The sequence below is a fragment of the Stegodyphus dumicola genome, chromosome 3 (assembly GCF_044657685.1).
Source record: "Stegodyphus dumicola isolate Sdum_Otavi_A_Nest chromosome 3, ASM4465768v1".
In the NCBI taxonomy this organism is placed as follows: domain Eukaryota; kingdom Metazoa; phylum Arthropoda; class Arachnida; order Araneae; family Eresidae; genus Stegodyphus; species Stegodyphus dumicola.
In genome coordinates, this window is record NC_140770.1 from 170,546,163 (window position 1) to 170,571,298 (window position 25,136).

At 34.7% G+C, this 25,136-nt stretch overlaps 1 protein-coding gene across 1 annotated transcript; it reads left to right on the forward strand.

The window, feature by feature from the left end:
- The first annotated feature begins 1,057 nt into the window (after nucleotides 1-1,057).
- LOC118179439 (uncharacterized) lies at nucleotides 1,058-12,589 on the forward strand. The gene is made up of 3 exons (XM_085812382.1): nucleotides 1,058-1,359; nucleotides 8,131-8,345; nucleotides 10,859-12,589. The coding sequence occupies exons 1-3, from the start codon at nucleotides 1,115-1,117 to the stop codon at nucleotides 11,215-11,217; spliced, it is 819 nt and encodes a 272-aa protein (XP_085668508.1). The 5' UTR covers nucleotides 1,058-1,114; the 3' UTR covers nucleotides 11,218-12,589.
- The last annotated feature ends 12,547 nt before the right edge of the window (nucleotides 12,590-25,136 follow it).

A 25,136-nucleotide genomic window follows, 5' to 3' on the forward strand; every position in this document is an offset into this window, starting at 1 on the left:
GTGAACAATAACTAATTTTATAATTTTAATTGATGTCACAATTTTAAAAGATTTTTTTTTCCAATGGCGGGCACTTGCCCATGTCGATTTCGGCTACTTCAAGTACAACCACTTCGTTCATGGTTCTTCGATTTTTTGCAAAAGTTCTATGAAACTATGAAATTCCCTCCTAAGTAGTTTTTTATATTCATAAATTAAAACTAAATACTTAACAGCTAAATAAAAGGCTGATCTCAATAAACCCCCTGAAACTATAAATTCCTCCCTAAGTAGTTTTTATGTTCATAAACTAAAACTAAATACTTAGCAGGTAAATATAAGGCTGACCACTTTCCCTCCCTGAAAATATGAAATTCCCTCCCAAGTATTTTTATATTCATAAACTAAAATAGTTATTAATTAAATATAAGGCTGATTGTATTTCCTCTCTGAAATAATGAAATTCTTCCTAAAGGAATTTTTAGATTTCTTTACTTTCACGTCTCTCATAATTAATTTACATCTTGTAAGCAAAACGCTGTGGAATTGTCGTACATAGAATTCGGTAGCTAAAATGTGGCTGACCTGTAACTATGTTATTGTATTATCATTAGTTGTTTATGTATAGATATTTAACTATTATGTGTGTTTATACAATTTATGCATTTTAGAGATTAAAATTAGTTTCGAGATTAGAATACTTTACTTTGCACAATGAAGTAAAAATACTGAATGCTTAAATATTTTAAAACAAAAACAATTTTTTGCGTATTATTATTTGCAATTTAAATTAACAAAGTAGGTTATAAAATGCCAATGATTAAAACAATTAGTCAATTAAAAAATATTAAGTATAAAATACTTAATTTTCATAAGTAGAACTATTTAAAAATGAATCAGATGTATGATAAATAAATAAAATTTTACCAATCTGGAGAATAAAGTGAATAATCATTGGTATGATTTTAAATAAAATTTGCTTTGCAGATTTTGAATAGCAAATTAAAAATTCATATCTTACTTCATTTCCATGTTTCTAGTCTTTAAAATTTATACTTTTTTCTAATTTCAGAAAGTGTTATATTGCTAATCACAACCACCGGTCTTCTCATCAGTGTAGCATAGTTACTAAGATATGAACAAGATGCAGATTAAAGATTTTATAATCTTCGCTTTCGTACTGTGCCTTACCTATTTACAAGGTGGAGGTGGAGGCCTGATGGAGAAAAAGATGAAGATGATGAAGTGGATGATGGATAAACATCATGAGAAAGAAAAAGAAAAAACTATCTCAGTTGGAATTAAACCCATGGTAATTCCAATTCCACTGACAGTGCCGTTAACACTTCCTTATTTTAAGAAGGAAGAAAAAGCTGAAAAGTAAGAAACCACTAAAATTTTACTTCATAAGTTAAAAAAATTTCTAGAACCTCTATTCTATTACTTAATATTTTTTTTAAAATCACTCTTGTTTCAATAAAAGGTCAAACGTTCCTTTTATAACAGTTGAAAATCTCAAGCTTTTATAAAGAACATAATTTTAGATGTTACAGTCCCATTAAAGAATATAATATTACGTACCAAAATAAAATTAAGAAAAATCTAAAATGATATATATTTTAACGACCATCCAAAAGTACTCTTTTAAAATTTAAGCTAGTATTCTCATAGACAAAGTGACTAAGATATTAACGTAATCTAGGTCAAGATACTCCGCTATCGATCTTCTTCTATTAATACTTTCACGATAATCATAGTCAAGTTGAGGTAATTATTCATTATTGACTTAAAGGATTGATAATTAAAGGATTATTTCGCGTTTTTAGCCATAAATCGGGCTATGGTTTTAGTAATCTATTCATAAAAAATGGCGTAACTCATAGTGAAGTATCTACTGCCTGTAATTTGCATAACTGCAGTATTTTTCAGTACTTGAAGTTTTATCCATATTCGTTTCACATGCGTAACCTCAAGTAGGACAAGTATAAGTAATGATGGGATGCAACATGCCTTAAATATTTATTGTCTACAGATAAAACTGAGTTTAGGGAAATTAAAGAGAATAGCAAGCCAACAAATATGATCACGTAAATGTAGACGTGTGTGCGACACCAGAATTTCACAAATGGTTTACCAGTATAGTCCCGAGCATTATCTGTGCAGTTCCTACCTAGTTCTGAAACCTCGGATGATAGTATACTCTTCCTGCCCTACCCCCAACATCTTCAGAGAACATTCTGCTTGCCGTGTATTTTTAGTGCCTCCTTCCCTCATAGATACTATACACTTACCAACATAATTGTCTTCCGCAGAATTCGAACCTGGGTCCATCGGTAGGGCAGTTAGAGCCCCTAACCATTATACCGGCTAGGCAGTATCATGGATCGTCAGCGTAGCACCCTACTAAGCTAACATTCAGTAATCGAACACCTCTACACATCCGGCCATAACTCAGAAACATTGATTCACATTTAACTGTTGTCAGTCTACAGGGATAACGCAATGAGTCGAAGAATTGGCTGCAGAGACTTGGGAAGGGTGATGCAATGCCAAGGATCAGCCACTGTCAGGTAGACCAAAAACAGTCGCAACCGACGAAAATGCATCAATCATTAGAGAACTCATCCAAAATAACAGATGCATCATCACGAGACAGAACACGGAGCTCACAAGTATGCAAAAAGTATCTGCGCTAATGTTAATCTAACGATTCGGATACAGAAAATTTTGGGTTCCACGGCTTTTTGAAGAAGGAAGGTGCAAGTCAAGAAAATCGTGTATGATGATCTTCTGCAAAATTTTATCATGAGATTTCCCAGAATGTTTTCCCAAAATATGAAACCTGGCTCTTTAATTTCGCTTCCGAAAGTAAAGGACTGTCAATGGAATGGACCTGCTTTCATCTCGTGGAAATAAAGGAGGCTGCAAAGTGCAAGTAAAGCAGCAAAACAAATGGATCATACATTGAGAGGTATTTCCAGAATTTCCAGAGGACTTCCAAGGTCAGACAAAGGACTTCGAAGGTCCAAAGGGCTTCTAAAGGTCCAAAGAACAATTAAGGTCTTCTAAAGTCTACAGGACAAAGGTCTTTCGAAAGATCCTGTGAGGTCCATTATGTTAATTTAACCATTTATTATAATTTAGATCTTTACTGTTACTTCTCTTTCCCGTTTAATTACCGGAATGCAAATTAGATTAAGAGCATTTAAGTTTAGGCTTTTGGATTGTAAGACAGATCGTATTTCCGTCTTTCGAGACCACGTTACTAGATTTCTGCTAGCTGAGATAAGACTGTGGTCTTCGCCTTTACACTGTAGTTTCCGAAATTTAAATTGTTACGCCAGTGGGAAATTTGTAACAACTTCCCGTTAAATCACTTGTGTAGCATTTAGTTACTTAGGAGTTAGTTTTAAATGTGAAACTGTTATTTTAAATTACATCATCATAAGTGGTTGGTTGATTTTGTCAAGCACAAATGTATATTCATGGTCAGGTTCTGATTTAATTAAAATGTTGTTAAATTTTCTTAAGACTCTGCAGTTCTTTTCAGGCACAGCGATAATTCGCTGTACGTCTGCATGGAGTTTGCACTAAGTTTACGCTGCCAAAAAATACCAAACTTTATTGACTAAAGCGGTGGTCTCAAAATAGCGGCATGTAGAGCGATTTCATGCTGCCTGTGAATACATTTAAATTATGTATTTCTTGCAAAGATTTCAGGATTTTGAATATCTGATGTCAGAGTTTACATATTTTAAACACCATTGAAAATGAACACAAAAAGTGCGCCAGAATATCTACAAGTGGAGCTAATTAATTAAATATATTCAAAGCTTCGAAGATTTAGATTTCATTAACATTTATCCGTACCTTTCAAAAGATTAATAATCTCAGTTATAAAATTTTGGAATAAGAATCATTGATTTGTTTGGGAGTGCATTTATATGTGAATAATTTTGTTTCGCAGTTGAAAATTAATAAGTCTAAGAAAAGATCTAGATTGACCGATTACTATCTACAGTTCGTGATAAAGTTTGTTCCTAATAATTTTTCTTAGGAGTTACAAATCTTATCAAAGCGAAACCTTTCGGATGTTATAGCTGAAAGTTGCAATGTGAAAAAAGGAAGTTTATTTACATACAATTACTTTATGTATGTGTCGAAGAAAAATTTAATAAATCAAAGAGAAAGAATAGGTTGTCATTAATTGTTATCAAGATTTGTCTCACTTAAAAATTGTAATTTGCTTAATTAGGATGTAGTAAGTAGCTGTTAATTCAGTGTATTATAGTCATATGAAATAAATGCCAGTCTGATAATTTAAAATTTAACTATCAATATATTTGAGTTACAAAGTGTAAACAGCATAAATTTGAATTTTTTTCTTTAAGATATTACTATTATCGTTCACATTTGTTTTGTAAAAATATTTAGTAAGCGAAATTTGAAATTCATTTAAACTATTTTTATTTCATCAACAGACTATTTCATCTTGTTAAAAAATCTAATGTAGACACCATATGATTTCCTTGTAGGGCCTTTTAAATTATATACATTTGTTACTGCACTTCATTTAAACTTATCTCCACGAATTTCAATAGAGATATATTTCTCATTTAAACAAATCATTTCTCACTTCGCGGCAAAATACATGAACTCAAAACATCTTCATAAAAAATTGTAAAATTCAGGAAAACGTAAAACACCGAATACAGTTAAAAGTGGTTTAAAAAAAAAAACAATTTTCAAACTTTAATTTAGAGTTTGTACGCCAAACCAAGCAATTCGGTCAACGAGCAGGAAGACCAAATATTTGGTGCACAAAGTTGAAAGTTAATTTTCCGCCTTAATGGGCAGAATAACACTGATGTTAGTGCACCAATTAGCGTAGTTCACTATTCTACTAAAAGTTGCAAACAAATGGCTGTTTCGGTTACGCTTAGCACCGCTTTTAAATTGTCGATAATTGTCTACAATTATTACATGCAGATTAACAAAAGGACATAAAACCTTGATCGGAACATAAAAACAACATAATCCAACCACTTTTAAAACAAAAAATGCTCGTTCTAATCGTTTTTTTTTTTTTTAGGTTATTTTGTAGAGACATTAGGATTTTTTTTTTTTTTTTTTTTTTTTTAAGCAGGCAAGTTGAAAAATTAGCAACCGCCTTTGCCGGCAATCGAACCCCGGACCTCTGGAATACCGGCCCAGCGTGCAGAACCACTACACCACGAAGGCACGCTAGGAAAGTGAGAGAAATACCTAATATACTTTTCCCTTTTTAAAGGGCCACTGGGGTTTTAGGGGACCCAATCGCCAAATCCTGGGAGTGGAGAGTCATTATCCACAACCCTTTTAGTTCGGGCGCCACTGTAGAGACATTAGGAATTTTTTGGAAGCAGGCAAGATGAAAAATTAGCAACCGCCTTCGCCGGGAATCGAACCACGGACCTCTGGAATACCGGCCCAGCATGCAGAACCACTACACCAGGAAGGTACGCTAGAAAGTGGGAGATATACCTTATAAATTCATACAAGGAAGTAAAAATTGGTCAGTCATCTGTTTTCAGACTGTACATTCGGCTCGCAGGCAATTTGAGCTTGAGATTACTGGACAAAAGAACCATTCTTTCTATTTGCAAAATTTCACTTTTTGTAGTTCTATTTCTCCATTACGGAGCTACAGTTGATTGTGCGTTACTTTTGCATGGAGCTATGCATGGAGCTAAGCTATGAATTCAAAAGATTTTTTTTTCTTTTTATCAAATAGAAATGATTTCCATAAATTCACTTGGTCGTATGTGATATATATGAAGTGAAATCCTGATTTAAAATTATATATTTTCATCTTCATAATTGAATTTATAAGAATTTTGATTTCCTCAAAAAGTTTATTTCAATTTCTTTGAAATGACACACTTCGTATATTTTCATATCTTCGGACGAAAGTTACTACATGATTGATCTGTTCGCATAAAATTTATAATTCTTTGTGTACGAAATGCAGTAAGAATTTATATTATGAAATTAAATCCAGTGTGGTTTTAAACTAAACTCTAAACTTCTTAAACTCTCGCGGACGACGTCTAGACTCGTCTTCAACTTTCAATACCAAAAAACTAAGTAAATACAACAATATAAACGATTAATGGCATTTATTTTAATCTCATCCTGAAGCTACAGTTATCAATTAGCAAATTATCTCCATCATTTCTTAAGGTTGGTCGCTACTACACGATTATTAATTTAGCTTTCAGTCAAAGACAACTCGTAAAAATAAAGGTGCCGCCCAGACGGGAAGATGGTTAGTGACTCTGATTGCCGTACCGAAGGGTCCGGGTTCGAAACGCACGGTAGGAGAAAAATTGCATCCATACCGGAGACAGTATAGATGCAGTTTCCCTTCCCTTCATAGGAGGAAACAGTGGCTCACTTAGTAGGTGTCTCCCTTATTAAAAATATCACCGCTTCCGGCCTTAGTAATGGTCAAAGCCTATAAACGACTACGATCCATCATTGGAAAAATAAATAAATAAATGATTAAAAAGTTCAAGGCAGACAGTAACAGAGGACACTCTCTACAGAAGGCACTTCTATTCCCTAAACTTAGAATCTTGCTTCCTATTTAAAATTCCCATCATTTACATAATCTGGTGGAGCAAACCGAATTGTAGAAATTGGGAAAGATTTAACACAAATAACATGTTCTTAAAATAAACCTTGCCACACAAAATTCATAAGGCATAACTTTTTCTTCAGTTTACACTTACTACCAATAAGTATTTGGACACCTATGCAAATGACGATCTCTGCGGTCCTAACATACGTCACGGACTCCGCCGGTATATATCGTGTAGGAAACAGCATCGGCTTTAGTCGCATGCAAGATGCCTCGCAGTTCGGAGCTCTCTGATTTCGAGAAAGGTATAATTATCGGGTATCACAAATGTGTCCGATCCTTAAGGGACATATCTAGCGATCTGAAGTACCCAAAATCGACAGTGGCCTATGTGATTAAGAAGTGGAAGGTGAGCGGTGATTGTCGTAATGTGCCTCGAGTCGGCAGACGAACGAAACTGGGAGATAGAGACCGTCGGTCCAGAGAAATTTGGAAGAACCGCACCCAACCGATGGCCCTCATCCGCGAGGAGTTTCAACAGGCATCCGGGAGTATTGTTTCAATGAACACTATCCGTAAGGAAGCACTTCTGCTTGGTTTTCATGGTCGTGCTGCTGACCATAAGCCTTTGGTCACAAAGTCCAACCGCGCTGCTCGGTTAATGTGGTGCAAAGAACATCGAAATTGGACCGTAGATCAGTGGAAACGGGTTCTTTGGAGTGACGAATCAAGGTTCACCCTTTACCGTTCGGATGGCAAGGTCTGGATCTGGCGTCTACCTGGAGAACGTCTCCTGCCAGAATGCATTGTGCCAATAGTCAAGTTCGGAGGAGGTGGAATTATGGTCTGGGGGTGTTTATCCTGGTATGGGCTGGGACCCTTGGTCCCTATTCATGGTAAACTCAACTCCGATGCCTACTGCACTATTTTGGATGACAATGGGCTTCCTACGTTGTGGCAGTTTTAAGGGTTGGAGCCCTGTTACTTTCAGGACGACAATGCCAGTTGTCATGTTTCGACGTTAACCAAGGCTTGGTATGGTGCCAATGGAACTCATCGAATGGACTAGCCTGCCCAGAGTCCAGACCTGAACCCTCGGCAAAATCGGCGAAGGAACTTCTATGTCTTCTTCAAGCCGAGTGGAAGAAAATACCATACAAAGACTTGTGGAAAGTATACCCCGGAGGGTCCAAGCAGTAATTACCTCTCGTAAAGGCTCTACCAACTATTGATTTTGAATAAAGTTAGTTTTTCTTTTCTATCACAGGCGTCCAAATACTTATTGTGTAGTCAGTATATAATTATAAATAATAATTTTGTTATTATTTATAATTATAAACTGAAGAATAAGTTATTATTTATAGTTATAAACTGGAGAATATATGCATCAGGTGGGAAAAAATTGGCAGAGAAAGTCTCGGAAGCTTTATTGTTATTGCATTTATCCAATCAAATGTGCAAAACATTTTATTCCAGTCGCAGAAATGTTTCCTCTGCCATTCTATATTTTACGTTTTCTCCTCTATCAGATGGCCTGCTGAATCTAAAGGAATGCCTTGGGCAATGATGATGATGCAGATGATGAAAGGTGCTAAAAAGAAAGCGGCGCCAGCAATGATGTGTTGTCCTCAAATGATGATGCCCCAAATGAAAGCACCTAAAATGAAAGCACCCCAAATGATGTGCTGTCCGCAAATGATGATGCAAATGAATGGAGGATGGCCAGCTAAAGCTGCCATGAGTGGTACGTAAAATTTTATGAGGTTTGCTAACATATATGAAACTTTTGAATTTGTTATAATTAACTTTAACAAGATTCAACAGCTTTTCTTTGGGAATGTTAGTTTTGAATGAGAAGTAACTATTTATGTTCCTTCAGTACAGCTGAAGGGAAACATTTCTCAATGTGTAGGATGCAATAGATATTTTCCTACACTGAGTAATAAAATCCATGAAGGATTTAACTTAATCCCGCGGCTCCGTGACTCAAAATAACAATTCGACGCACGACATATGTCAAACAGAGTGATGTGCAAAAAATCCGTTTGAGTACTAACTGAAATGAGAAGGTTTGCCAAAGATTCATGAGTAACAATTATCGACCTTTGAAGAGATTCAAGGCCAAAATCTAAAATTAATTTAATTAATTATAAATTAAATCTAAATTTAAGGACTGACAGCTCCTAAATTTTTGGTTGCAGATGCATGCAGAATACCTAGAAGCTTCTCACGCAGATATAAGCCATTCGGAGCAACGTATTTAATTCAAAAATTTTTCTCAACAAATGTGGAAACAAAAACATAAAGAAACAAATAAAATGCAGAACATGAAATGCAGCTGCAGACAAGATCAACATAGCAAGACTTCGAGAGCTTATGTAAAAAATGCAAGCACACCCCAGTCACTAAATAAAATGCAAGAGTGGGTAACACCTGGGGCATGAGTTAATGCTATTAATATAAAACTTACATTTACTTAATATTAAAATTTTTAACAAAAATATAACACTGTTCTTTAATTCTCTTTAGGTGAAGTAACCTATAACATACTGATCTACTTTAAATATTATTTTAAGATATATTTTTCTAAGGGCAGAAGGGGTTCCCCTAAGAAAACTTATAGTTATAAGGGTTCCATGAGTTGACAAAGTTTCAAGACCACTGATTTAATCTATACCATTTTTGAAATCGAATTGTCAGTCATTTTGAAGCCGTTTATAAATAGACCCTCAGACTTCAATATTATAGGATTTACAAAAAATTTTCGATTTACACCAGCAAATACACAGTAATCTATACAGCAGTAAAATTACAGAAATTTTCAGCTAAGGACAAATTTCTGTATTAATCAGAGAAGGACGATAAAATCTACCAACATCAAGCTCTCTAATTTACTTCAAAATACAATGAAGTATGTTTTTAAAGATATGTTGTTTTTAAACATTTTGTGATTTTGTTGGTGAATCAAATATAATGAAGCATAACAGCTTAAAACGTCATGTTTAATAAATAAAGTAAACAGACAGAACGTTAATAATAAAAAGACAAAAAATTTATTTAAAGCCATCTTAGAATGAAAACTGAACATTGATATGATAAACTGATAAAAGACAGAAAAAAAAACAGAAAATGTATGTCAACACTTAGCACTGCATCGTCAATTCTAAACATAACTGTTATGGTGCTTTTAAAAATTTTGGCAATTTACTGTTGAAGTGTATATGGCGTAAATACGAAGAAAATGATGCTTTATGTATTTATTTAATTAATTAATCAACTTAATCCTTTTTTATAAATAGAAGAGAATATGCAAGGTGATTTTAGCATTTAAAGCTCAACTGAAGCTAGATACTAGTCAAAAGAAAGCACCCTTGCCCAATAATCGCATTTTTTCTGTGATTTCAGTTACCATGTTTTACCGATTGTAAGGAATCAATAAGATAAGATTTTGTTGCAAAACTTCCACCATAACTAAAAATACAATTATAAGCCAAATTTAAAGTCATTGCATAAATCCCAGCAAAATATGTTACAAATGGGCGATTAATTGTTCATCTAACTTAGCTAGACGTATTAAATGACCTAATGATGAATTCACCATCAGTCTCCTTTAAAAAAAAGGGACTGAGAGCAATGTAGAATAAAAGCGCATTTTAGGAATTAATAGTTTTTATGATCAATCACAAGGTATTTGCCTCTTATATTGCTCTCTGGTCTTTACTGTAAGAATTACAATTGTACATTTCTATTGTTAAGACACTCGGATAAAAAGGAAGTGTGATTCTAATTAAAATTTATCACCTTTAATTAAAATTAATACTTTAAATAATTAAATTAATAGTTAATTTTAATTAAAATCTATCAATTTTACTGATTAATACTGTCATCGGAACTGACGATGATGATATTTGTGACATGTTTGTCAGTGATGGAATGGAGAAAGTTCAACGGGGATGGAGAACGTTCTCCTTAGCAAGACAAACATTCTAGAATGGCTAAAAATTTCCTAATCAGGCACTGATACTTAGAAATTTTATTAGCACACATTAGGATTTAATTAAATTAAACTAAGATATTTTATTTATTTAATCTATAGTATTGTTTTTAGATTGAATTATTTGTTCGAACTCTTTTAGATTGAATTATTATTTCGAACTCGTACTCCGAAAATACTCTATTTTTTTCTACATTATCCAAATTTTTAAGTATGACTAGATGAATATATGGCAGTTAGTTTAATTATATATTTTGACACAGGTTGTATGATGAATGGAGGATGGCCCGCTCCTGCAATGATGATGAAAGCATGGCCTTCTCCTCCTGCAATGATGATGGGCTGCCCTCCAGGTGGATGGCCTGACGAAGAAGAAGAAGAATACGAATATGAAGATGAAGAAGCAGGTTGGGACACTAAGCATATGCCAAGCTACAGACTCCCCGATGCTACAAGACATAAAAGGGGCGATGATTATGACGATCTACATCACAGTGACAGCCGCTTTAAGAACTATCGAATTAAAAAGAGCAACAAGCCATCTGATCTCAAGGTTCATGGCAACCACCACCTTCATCATTCACATATACGTAGTATTGAATATGAGTTCGAACTCTGGTAATATTTGAACTATACATCACTGATTATTGAATCAGATGCTGTAGAAACAATATATGGCCATAGTGAGATAAAAATATAACTGATTATATTGCCATGGCAAAAAAGACTTGTAATAATGACTGTATTAGTGGAATGTTTTATTAAAAGTAATATGAATCTCATAGTAGATCGGAATTGGAACATGATGTGGTTAAATTTCTATAGCATAAAATGATTAGAATAATTGGAATTAGTGACTGAAAAACAATAAGTCACGATAACTCTATGATTCTGAGGTAGAACTAAACGACGTATAATTCTCAGGTGGAAATGAATGATGTTACGATTCTAGATACGTTATGAAACTGCTCAAATGTAGCAGAATATTTACTTTTTAATTGGTTTTCCGAGGAAAACTGACTCTAAAAGAGGCATTTAGTGTCTTCTGGATGTATCATACGAAAGATCTTTTTGTCTTTTACTCTTCAATTACCTACTTTCGATAATTTCTATCTCTAGAATAAAAATGAATAATTAAAAGCAATTTGTGACTCTGCTTTTCAGAATAAACAGATGTATTTTAGAAATAATCACAAATCTTTAACAAATTTCAGTTAAATAGCATTTGCTTAAAAGTAAATTCGGATAAAAATAGAAAAAAAATTCCAAACCTGTTCTTTTTCTAAAATAATGGAAGCTTTATTTTTCCAAGAATTTAGAATGTAGTATGCTGTTAGCAAAATGTGACAATGAAAGATCAGCTTACAACCAAGGTATTACAACCAGGTAATAACAGAACAACAAATCTCAAGATTTATTCTTCTCTCAAAATAATGGATGCTTTCTTTTTACAAGAGTTTTAGATTGCAGTCTGATCTTAGTAAGTTCAGCTCACAATAAGGATAGCTTCTCTCATACATTACGAATACCTTTTAACCAAGTTACAAGTTTTGCATTCAATGGCTACTATTATTGACAGAATTAGACTTCAATCTCAGAGTAACAAGTGCTGGAAAATTACAAATTCCGACAGAAAAGAAATTTCAGGATTGTTAATGTAAACAACGTTAAGATCTTTACCTTACAGGACATCCAAGCTTTCTAACTTCCGCACGTATTTTAAACTATGCCATAATTATTTATGTATTTCATTAATATTTTGACATCTAATAACATATATATATGGAAATCATTAAAGAAATAATTGTCCTTGAAGCTTTCAGTTTCACAAGCAGTTAATGTAAAAAAACGTAACTTCTCTATATTTGTAATAATTACTTTTACAGTTTCAAAGGGTGAAATTTAAACAGGTGTTATGTTCTACACTCATGTGCAGTAACACTGTGTTTGTGAATTATGCTTTGTTTTATGTACAATAAATTATTTTGCCTCAACGCAGCTGCTTATGTATTATTGAACAAATCACTATTGATATTATTGCATACGTAAGCGTTCGTTATAGATTGAATGCACACGAAACCAATGATAGCTTGATAAACTTTATTTTTCACAAAAGTTGTACAGCCTTCAACAATAGTACTCGTTAAACTCTTCTCTGTATGATAGAATACGATCAGTAGTTACCACTTTAAACTACAAAGAATGTTAAACAGAACGTAATGCAAAGCGCATCTAAACAGCGAAGCTTCCCACGGAGACCTAATTCTGAACTAAAAACTCAAAGCTGAACAAAATCATTGAGAGCTGATGTTTTCGCCTGGCTTACATAGTTAGACCCTGCCAGTGTAGAAACCTCTAGTATTTTCTATTTCTCGAAATTACTGGCCGCGGTTACAGGGATCAATTACAGCCATTCGTTACAGTATCAATTAGTTATACAGAAAAAAAACCGAAATGTCGCCAGATGATCAGCAAGTTTAGCGACTTTTGTCGATTTCTCGCCAAATGTGGAGACAAAAACCATCACCATCGCTAGCTTAGTAATATCTTGCAAAGCTGGCGAGATAATCATTTACCTCAGAGTGTTAAATAGCTTGCCCTGTAACCTTAGTTTTTCGGCAGAGCTTTGTTCTCTTCGGATTTTTCATGTTACCTTATACAAAAGCTACTACAGTTTTACTAAAATTACGAACATTTATACCAAATTCGTGACATTGCTCCCTTTCCAAGGGCTGCATGTCCCGGGTAGTAAAATCCCTTAACAGAAAGCCATACGTACAGCTAAGAAAAATGAATACAATACTAAAATAATAATTTCAAAAAATAACATAGAATAAATCAGAAACTAAATGAGTAATTCATTGCATGAATTTATAAATTTATATACAAATAAGAATATGGTCTTATGTGCATTATATTCATTATGCGGACTACTTACTATGACTACTTACTATGATTATAGTAAGGGTCTAGCCTGTCGTAATGGACGACTTTAGGCTTATGATGACGTACGGATCCGAACTTGTCACCTCGTAAAATAGATGCTCTATAGCTCTCGTGTGGTATCGAGTCTTCATCTTCTCCGTCGCCAAATCAACCAGCTCTCGAGAAACGCGGTGAATCATTTCAAACCGTGAATTGAGATCTTGAATGTACTGCTCAGGCGATGAAAGTTAGTCCGGAGGGCGACCAAATAACAGATCACAAAGTAGAAGGTTAGCACCGAAGACCAATTGCGATGGGAAACAGCCGGTAATCTTGTTAACAGCACTACACTAATACAATAAAAACAGAAAACTTCTAGTCCCAATCCTGTTGGTTTCTATAAACCAGTGCTCCGCAACCGGTGTGCCATGAGTAGGATATAGGTGTGCCGCAATCAAATACATGTATTTGACATTTTGAAATTTTTTATCATGTATTTAATACACAATGACAATTTTTTTCCTTAATAATGTCTATTTTAAATGTTTTTATATATTTCACTGTTGTGTGGTTGTGTGTGTGATTGTAAGTGTGTCAGCATTTGAATTTTTTCGGCACTTTCTTGATAACTCGGAACTCTTTGGTGTGCCACGAAATTCCAGAAAGATTTTATGTGCGTCGCAGGTGAGAAAAGGTTGCGGTGCACTGCTATAAACCGTCAACGAGAGGCTATTAAGGTGGTTCGATTAAACCTCACTACCATGCCGTCTAATAGTAGATTTAAAGGTGTCTATGTCATTTTGTCTATGCCAAGTAGATTGTAGAGATCTTTAATTACAACCGAGGTATACTTTCTTCCTTGATCGGAATGCAACTGAAGAGGCACTCCGAACCCGGAAATTCAATACTGTATCGTTATCTACTGTGACAATCTCTTAATCAGAGATAGCATAACCCTCAAGCCACTTTTTAAAGTAATCAATGACAATGAGGATGTATTTGTTGCCATTAACATATCGAGGCCGAGGTCCCAAGATGTTGAACGCGTGGTGTTCAAAAGGCATTCCTGCATTCTAACGTTGCAGATTCCCTCGGCAGCGTTTCTTCAGTCCTTCCCGACCCGCACAGTTATCACAAAATTTCGCCCTAATATTGCATGTCAGCCGTTGCAATACTCCAGTACAAGCGCTCTCAAACTCTGTGTAAAATCTTCATTATTTCGAAGTGGCCTCCATTTAGACTACTATGTGGTTCTTTAAGCACGCCCGGGATTCAGGATCATTCGATTCCAACTTCTAGTACAAAAAGTCGTTTCCCAGAGAGTACCAGAGAGCCCAATATTGTTTTTTCTTAGGACTATAGATCGGAATATATTGCCAAGTATTACTCCTATTTGAAGATTCCAATAAGCCAATTATGGTTCCAATGTCGCCGCCTTACCACTGGTCATTCCTGACGTGTTTATCACTCTCTGAGTCTATGTCAGACGATACTGTAGTTGTAATTTGTCGTGCGATCGGAATAACCAGGTCGTACTTTGCTTCGACTTTAGAAGAATATCGGCAGCTTTCTTGGCAGGGTCTTCTGGACAGGGCATCGTTGTTTCCACATGACAATCCTTTTCAATGATGAACAGTTATGTCATATTCCTGGAGTCTCTGTATCGAGCTGGCTATTTGGTCTTAGGGATTCTTAAAATTTAATAACCAAGTCAACGATGCATCATTTGAAGGAGCAGGAATCGTCTGCAGAAAAGGTAATGGTGGAAATGTTCAACTGTATTGATCATATAGTAATTCCTTTTCAGTTTAGATAGACACTTGCTCGAGGATGTTACAACACGTTCTCGACCTTTTATTTATTGGGACAAAATAGCATCCAAACTCGCATACGTATAAAAAATAAATGGTTAGCCGAATTGAGGATACTTCAGGATTGGAAGCGCATGTAGAAGTTTCCTTCAGGTTGTTAAATGCATCCTCACATTCTTTTGTCCACAAGAACTTCTGCTTGCTCTCTGTCAACATGGACAAGAGATCTTGCGATGGAAGAAAAGTAGCTCACAAATCTCTTCTAGTAGGTGAAACGTCCCAGAAAACTTCCCAACTGATGCTCGTTTTTGGGGAGTGTCCAGTCTTTAACTGTTGACACATTTTCGGGATCTGTACACACACCTTCGGCAGAGATGAAATGTCCAAGGTAAGTCAATTCCTCTCTGAAGAACTTACGTTTGGCAGGACCTAAATATATCAGACAGTCTTCGTAGGAAAGAATTCTCAACATGATCTCCGTTAGAAGTTCGAACATTTTCGGCGCATTACATAATCTAAACGTCATCAAGTTGTACTGCCAAAGACTTTGCCTGGTAGAAGACTTTGCCCTTTTCTGGGTCGTCAGGGTGCATCTTTATCGGCCAAAATCCACTCTTTAAATCAAACGTCGAAAAGCGCTTGCTTCTTGAAAAAAGTGTCTAGAATGTGGTCAATTACATGTGGTGTAAGCGCGAAAATTGTTATATTTAATAAATAAATTTAAACATAAAATCATTGATAATAAAAAGAAAAAAAAGTTTTATGAGTCATCTTACTAAGAAAGCTGAACATTGGTATAATAAACTTGATTTTAAGGCAAATGAATGTAGGCTGTTTCTTGTTACAATTAATCCACATTGGTAATTTTCTTGGATCCAGTTCTCGAAACTTTCTTCTAGGATAGGCCCTTTTGTTACTTCTTTATGCAAAGCGCATTTATTCTTTGGCATATTAATTATTGTGATTTTATTTTTCTTTCATTTAGGTATGAAGCTTTCATGAACACCAAACGTCCCTGCTGCAACACGATTTCTATTTTCTTTCAAAAACTAAATGTGCATTTGAATGCCGCAACGTGTTTGTTTCGTTTAGCAGAAGCCATATATATTTACTACTAAAAGAAACATTAGATAAACTGTATTTCAACTAAAGCAAATAAAAAAAAAATAAGATCTTCTCTGCTCCCTTCAAAATCCTAGCTTTAAATGACTGGAGAAAGAGAAAACATTTGATACCTAATTCCGTGAATTCATTTGGCTCGGAGCTGCGTACTTACCCAAATTGGATCATCCTTTATCGGAAATCTATACTAACATTCTTGTATGCACCTGCATTACATATATTCTACCTTGTTTACAAAATTATTTAATCCTTCAAGAATTTCCCTTTACATAGATATTGTACCCCATCGCATGTCATTTCAGTATGCAACTGTTCGAAAGCCCGTGAAAAATCTTCGAATGAATGGCTTCAAATGATAATACCATCGTACGTGTGCATTTCAAGTTCTTCATAAAGAAGAAAAGTTTTGTAAAGTTTGTTTTTTTAAGTTGTAAATCTTGTTTATTATTTTATTTATTGTTGGTACAAGACTTTGAACGGATTTTCAGCGTCGGTGGATTTTTCTGCTCTTATCAAAGATTTAACTTAAGAAATATTAGAACCAACACATAGCTTTTTCGAGTATTGGTTTGGAGTTTTCTTTCGATGTAAAAGTAAGGACTGACAGTTTTTCCCTTTCCAATTAATAATGTTTTTTTTTTTTTTTTTTTTTTTTTTTTTTTTTTTTTTTTTTGAATTAAAAATGTTAATACCATGCATTTCGAAACATTTTTCAATTATAGAATAAGCATAATTCTCTTCGAAAACCCACAAAAACGTATCTTCAATCCACAGCTTGTTTACATGCAGCATTTGAAAAGAAGAGTAAATTCAAAAGTAGTAGACGGTATTTCTCATTTCAAATAATAAGCTTATAAGGTATTTCTCCCGCCTTCGTGATGTGGTGGTCTGCACGATGGGCGCGTATTCCAGAGGTCCGTGGCTCGATTCCCGGCAAGGCGTTGCTCATTTTTCATGACTGCTGCTTCCAAAAATAACTAATGTTTATATAGTGGCGCCCGAACTTAAAGATGGTGGATGATGATTCTCCACAAGCAGGATTTGGGCGACTGGGTCCCTTAAGACCCCAATCGCCTTTAAAAGGGGGAGTATATAAGGTATTTCTCCCGCCTTTTTAGCGTGCCTTCGTGGTGTAGTGGTCTGCACGCTGGGCGCATATACCAGAGGTCCGTGGTTCGATTCCCGGCGAAGGTATTGCTCATTTTTCATCTTGTCTGCTCCCAAAAATACCTAATTTCTCTACAAGCTGTTGCGCAGAAGTTTTATTGTAAAATATTTGGTTTTTGTTTAAAATTGTTTATCGAAATCGTTATAAAATTGTGTAAGCTTAGTTTACTAACTATTACTTTTACTAACTATTTTTCGTCAATTAATATCGTTACCTAAAATGCTACTAAAAAGAGAGAAAAAAATTCTTTTCCTTTTTATGCCATTTTCTGAACAGTTCCATTTTGTTAGAGAAACGAAGAATATTTTCAAATATTCGTGCTAGTAAGTGTAAGTATAGCGTGCATTGGATCGCGTTACTTGCAAGGATGTAGAAGATAGCATCTTATATTTCCAATATGCTATCTGTATTCCCACGCATAAAATTGGAATCGAGGTATAAATGCACACAACTCGTTTCGCGTGAAAAGATTAGCGTGACATATGCCACCATACAAGAAAGTATAAAAAGAACAATTTTTCGCTGCTTGGGCCTGAGAGAAACGAGAGCGTCTAAAAATAAACTTAGGACATACGTTCTGATTCTCACTTTAATAGCAGCTGATTTCCACTCTAGTAGTAACAAAACTGACATTGAACGAAATGATGGCCACTTTGTTACATCCACATTCATCATGTTGCAGTTTATACACTGCAAAAAGCAATATAAAAGTTAGTATAGGGCATTTGGTATTGTAGACGTGCTGTTGTGTATACTATATATGTGTTACTATAAAAATCTGTCTTATAACGTTGTAAAGGTAAACAGGTTTAACTACTAAATAATTTCTGTCAAATCATCTTGTGTTTCTCATGACGTCTAATCTTCGTGCTTAACAAGAAATCTTAAATTCCAAGGACACAGATAAGAGGTAAAACTTAACTAACACTTTTACAAAAACATTGTCTTATACATACGACTAAAATTTAACGAAACTTATCTGCCGCTTATTGCAGAATTTTACTCGTAGGAATACAAATATTCAGATATATACTACACAATAAATATTTTCAATACCAAGTCAGTCCAACTTCAGCTATCGAGGTTACTCAGCCGTATACACTAACAAATTCAAAATCAGTAACCAAACTTAAATCAGGACATAAGTTGACGATACACGACATAAATAGCTTTCTGGCGAGTTACCTCAGCTCTCTTTCTCTCAACTGGAAATTTTCTCCTATTTAAACTCAACAGAATTCCTATTCTAGTCATGTCTAATGAAGCAAACAGAAGTCACCGGAAAGAATTCATATAAAAATTCTATGTTAGTTAAAATAAATCTAATATTGTGGTTCAGTATTGAAATGATAAACTATGAACGAAATTATAAATAAACGGAATTAAAAGCTCTTATATTTAATAAAGAGAAAATAACGTTAAAATGTACATGCGTTTAAGCGTAAAATGCCTCACAAGTAAATATCTAAGTGATATCATAGGAATTTTTCTAATTAAATCTATAAAGCAACCTTTACTTTGCTTAAATTTTGAATAAAGCTCTATTGATTTCGAGAGCGATCTAGTATAAGTTCTTCTTCGGGAGGAAAAAAATCTCTGTATTTATATTTGCAATATAGAGCAAGCAATTTAAACAATTTAGCAATGCCGCAAAGAAGTTCCTGTGTACTCCAGTCATTTCAACGGAGATGATATTTAATGTAAGGGTTATTTTCGTGAGCGTACTTCAGAGGTTCGTGGTTCGATTCCCGGCGAAGGCGTTGCTCATTTTTCCCGCCTCTTGCTTCCAAAATAATACCTGATGTCTCTACAGTGGCTCCCGAACTAAAAGGGTGGTGGATGATGATTTTCCACATCCAGGATTTGGCAATTGTGTCCCCTAAAACTCCAATCGCTCTTTAAAAGCAGTAATATAAGGTATTTCTTCCACCTTCTTAGCGTGCCTTCGTGATGTAGTGGTCTGCACGCCTGGAGCGTATTCCAGAGTTCCGCGGTTCGATACCCGGGGAAGGCGTTGCTCATTTCTCATCTTGCCTGCTTCCAAAAATCCTAATGTTTGTACAATTTTTGTTACTTGACTTCTAAAATAATCGTTGTTCGGCCTGTCATTTTTAACCTAAAATGTAGAGGTTATTAATATATTTAATATAAGGGTTAATAATATATTTAATATTAGGGTTATTAATATTTTTATTCTAAGAGTAATGCTCGATATTTAAAATTTCAGAAAAAACTATGCTGCACATATGCAAAATTCAGTTTAAATGTACTCACTCGAGATATACAAATGATGCTGCTTTGGAAAAGATGTTAGAATACGTCCTTGGGTTTAAAGGAAAATGTACAGCAGGAATAACAATAACTTTGCAGGTGGAAGTCTCACTGAAGTTTTCGTGGATAAGACAATTGAACGCTGGTGACTGGGATCTGATTCGAATCTTGGAAATCAAAGAAGGCAAGTATACATTTTCTGGGGTTTGTGGTGGTCATAAAAAGAGTTTCCCGATATATGAACCTCTTGAGGCCATATCCGCTCAAGCAATCGAAATAAAATTTCAAATATTGTTATTTGAAAGTATGCGCTCGAGATTGTTATGATTTAAAACAACAGAGCTCTTACGATTATGGCTTCAGAGAAAAAAATTTCGAAAATTTTTCATTGTAGCCACAACGACAGCCACATTTCTCCTGCGCAAATTGATCAGAGTACTAAAAAACGATTCACGTATGACAAAAATTGACGGCGTAAATTTTTGCGGTGAAGGACTAATGGCAACACAGGAAAGGACGAGGAGAATTTTTTATTGGAATCAACTTTTCAACGTGTATAATGTTTCGCGATAAACTGATCTCCTGCAACTTTGCACTTTCGTGACAACCGTGATCCCTCGAGCTTAATCTGACTGATTTCTTGTTCTGGTGCTATCAGAAAAAGGGGTGCACATCAAATCCATAAGATTTTTCAGAATCGAAAGATATCATAAAACATATTTTTAATCCAATAACGGGCACTTGCGTATTCAGGCATTGGCTATTCCTAAGCCAGAAGAGATGACCATTTTATTGTGGAGACAACTTCTAGGCGGCCGCCGTTGCCCCCTATGAAGGGATGGACTGTTAGAGTCATGCCGTTTCTGGGATTTGAACCGGAGCCGTTCGGTACCGCAGTAGACTCCGTTAAACACTATACCGTCTGGGAGGCGCCATAAAACATGAAGATATGGAGATTCCCTCTTGCGATGTTACGTTCGTCACTGTTATCAACAATCTAGCGCATGCAGTGCACTATCGTCTGGAAAGATGGGCACTGCTAAAGTAGAGAATGAATTTCAAGTTCTCTTTCAAGTTTGGTAAAGCGCAACGAAAACGAAAGTTATAATGTGTTGAAACAAGTTTACGGAGATGAAGCCGTACCTTTCAAGAACATTTATAAACAATTTGAATATTTTCGAAAGGAATGGGATTCCACTGAAGACGCTACTTGAAGTGCTTTCAACTTCCTGTAGTACCGAAAACACTGAAAAAGTGAAGATGTTCGCCGGAAAGAACACCCTAATCCAATGTTTCTTAACCTTTCTAGCGAGTCGCACCCCATTTGAATCTGAAAATATATCTCCGCACCCCAATGAAAAATGTGTTTTAATTTTTTTAGTCTAGAAAAATGCATTTTTTGCGAAACTTATTGTTTATTGAAAAACATTGTACATTTTATATAAATACAAAACAATATTATTTTTATTAATGACTAGTCTGTTGTTGTTTGTTCATTATTATACTGGCGAAGCGAGGTTCCTTTTTTGAGAGACATACGCGTAAGACATCACTTGCATTTAAGCGATTTATCGCTTTAGTTTTTATATGCAAAAGCGATGAAAATTCCGGAGCCCACCAGCGGCCGAGCGGTAAAGTCGCTAAACACTGGTAGTTCGGTCCGAGGTTCGAATCCCGCGAACGGGCTGGCTGCATGGCTGTTTTCGTGGTTTTACCCATGTGTAACGTGTATACGAGCCAGTTTCCCTTAGAAAGTCCTCCACGAAGGCATCCCTCCCCTTAGGTAGATAGCCCTAGTGTGTTTTGCCACAATTAAATACACCACACTACCATCACAACACCGATGAAAATCCAATTTCGCACAAGTAGGTGGTAGCAAAGGGAAAGAGTAACTGCAGTGCTCCGTTCGCCAACTCTGGATAACGTTGTAACTGTGAACACCAGAATTGCCGCAATTCTAATTGTTCGAATTCCATTTGAACATGTCCACTTGCTCGCATTTCAATAAGTTGATCTTTTTTCAGATCACTATGATCCATCAAATTTAAGTCAAATAGAAATGGATCCAGTATCCATCTCTGAGTTTTGAGAATATTTCCGGTAGAAAAATATCCATTGAATGATTCGCTCAATCGTCTCAAATATATTACAATGTCGGGTATAATTGTATTCTTTTCATTTTTCGCAATAACAGAATCAAAAAAGGGAAAGTTTGTAAAATTTGCCTTTTCTACTTGAAGTATTCAAATTTCTAATTTTACGATAAATGAAGATAATTTTTCATTAGATATTATTATATTTATACCAAATCCTTGCATCGATAGATTCAATTCATTTAAATGGCTAAATATGTCTGCTAAGTAGGCCAGCCTCAGCATTCCATCATTACTCTCAAAATCTTTTACTAAATAACAATTTTGACTAGTCAGTAATTGAATAATTTCCTCACGCAATTCAAAAACTCTGTTAAGCACGCGACCCTTAGATAACCATCGTATTTCGGTGTGATACAGGAACACGGTATGATCAGTACTGATTTCTTCGCAGTTTTTTTCTTTTCTTCGTCACCTAGCTGCCTGTTCGCGTTCGTTTGTAGCGTTTCATGCCTTTTCGTAGCGTAGTGTATACGCCCATCGGCACCGGCTCTTTCCTGTGTCTTTTGCCGATAAGTGAGCTAGGTGCTACCAATTTTCATGAGCTTCAATATTGGGGACACTATTGCAGATTTCAAATATTTTATTATAAGAAATTTAATAAATGATATTTAATAATTTTTATGGTTAGGTAGGGGCTTCTCCCGCACCCCCAAAAATACATTCCCGCACCCCCCGGTTAAAAACCACTGCCCTAATCAATACAGGGATTTTCTGGCAAATTTATTGCATAAAATACATCGTGTGCTTCCAGAATACACCGACGTGAGGTCTTGGTGATAGGCGGGCATTTGGAGCCAAGATGGTTAATGGTTCTTTATCTGTGATAATGCCCTGACTCATTCGGTTTCCATCTTCAAACAGTTTATGATATACAGAAGAGCTGTAGCTCCCCCGCGGTCATCAACTGCATTCAAACTGATCTTGTTCCAGAAGACTTTTTTTCTCGCCTAAAAGGGCTTAAAAGGAGAATGAGTTTTGGATAGTCCAACTGTTTAAAGCCATGTAATAAGCGATTCCAGAAGAGGGCTTGGTCTGTAGATTTTAGGAAATATACAGTCGTTGTCAAAAATATTACAAACGACAGACATTACTTCGAAGGATAATAAATCTTTTTCTTGATTTAAGTAAGATTTTTTTTATGGTCACATTTCCTGAACTTTATTGTCATACTTTATCTTTTTTCATGTATGGAACAATAAATTGTAAATATATAGGATCCTAATAGCATAATATTAACTAATATGCCCTTCAGACCCTAGTAAACTGATAAGCAAATTCATCGCTTCATCTAAAATAGTACAATAAAGTTTTAAGAATATTTTAAATAAAATTTTTACTTGACTTGAATTTAAACAGAAGGCACCATTTTGTGTGTACAAGCAAAACTCAGCTAGTAACAAAGTTAAATTTTCAAATTGTAAATATCGTAGCCGGAAACTATTAAAATTTGGCCTAACTAAGCTGGCTCTAAAGTTTACTTGCGTAATTTAACGTCAGCTAGCAAAATAACTAAGGCCGGAATATTAGCAAACAGAGGTGTGCGGCAGAAAAGCTCATTTACAAGCTCATTGCATTACAAGCTCATTTGCATTCTATTGAGGGCCAACTGAAATGAGATGTTATATATAGTACAGATTAAAATCGTAAAAAATTGGTTAATTAAAATAAAATACCTTACAAGTGGACAGCAAGAAGAAGTAACAATGTGACAGAGGAAGACATAACTGAATTCTTATCCGTGTGATATGTCTTTGTCTGTTATGTTAAATTTAAATGTAACTTGTAATTAAATGTGTTATATATGTATTAATCTAGTAATCTGTGATTAAATGTATGTAATTCAAATGTTAAAAAGGCTCACTAGACTGAAATTCTTTTTAATGGGTTCACAAAGGTGAAGAGTTGGTGTTGATTACGAAGGGATGGAATAAGTCGTGCTATATTTTATTTTAGTAACAAGTTTGATGGAAGTTAAATCCTTATAATTAAAACCGCTATGGAACTTGTGTCAAGATTCTTAAATGAAAACTTACCCTAAAAAATTATTCAGGTTTTGAACTCGCTAAAATTAAAACCATGTTCAATCAACTGACATTCTTCCAAGTCTTTAAAAAGGAAACTTAGAATTTCAACTATATTTCATCTATACCGGTTTTTATGCCCTCCATAAGTTTCTCAAAACTGGCATTTTATTTCGCTTTGATGTTTTCAGCTTAAAGAATTTTTATTCATATCTTTAATCAAATATTCAGCCGCTAGGTTTTCTAATTCAAGATTTCTGAAATCTTACTTTTAAAAATTTTTAATTGTTTAATCTTAATACTGTGAGATTTTGCTAAAGTTAATGAATGTGGTCAAAAGCGTAATATTATTTGCATATTAGATAGTTACAAAAATACTTATTCATATTAACATACTTTTATTTTTAAATCATAGTATAAAATAAATTAATAAAATAAAAAAGAGTGTGGCCTATTCTCAAAATCTGACACACAAATCTGCACACGAATTTGCTACTAAAAATGTCATGTAGACACAACACGATTTCCTTTTCACGCCTAATTAAGTTACACAATATTAAGTTACACTTTTTTTGATGTACTTCATTTAAACGTATTTACTTGAATTATTCTAGCTTAATTAACCGACTCTTCAAGGCAAGTAGAAAATGACATCAAAAACTGCAAATTTCGCAATTGAATACTTTGGTCAATTTTTGTCGTACAGGTGTCAAACTTTTTATAATTTAATTTTTAAATAGCGAGTATAAAACGTGGGTATAAACGCGAGATCGCACTGTAAAAGTTACAATTTATGAATTTTTTTATTATTTTTTAAAATTTAAACATGAATATTTTCGTTATTTAAAACACTTCTGTAAGTATATAAATAAGTAAGAAATTGTAAGTATAGTAAGTAAACTTTGCTAAAATAAAGGCCGGGTAAGGAATTTTTACCCGGATATATATATATATATATATAGTTAAATATAAGTGCCAAAGCACATAAGTACCAATATATATGTGGCGCACCAGTGGTCGAGCTGTAAGGGCTGTGGACGGGCTGGCTGCAGGAGCGTTTTTGTTGT

Excerpts from the sequence above, each read along its gene's own strand:
- LOC118179439 (XM_085812382.1), top strand. The coding sequence starts at position 1,115 with ATGAACAAGATGCAGATTAAAGATTTTATAATCTTCGCTTTCGTACTG. Across the intron at positions 1,360-8,130 it reads AAGGAAGAAAAAGCTGAAAA|ATGGCCTGCTGAATCTAAAG; the intron begins GTAAGAAACCAC and ends CTCCTCTATCAG. Across the intron at positions 8,346-10,858 it reads AGCTAAAGCTGCCATGAGTG|GTTGTATGATGAATGGAGGA; the intron begins GTACGTAAAATT and ends ATTTTGACACAG.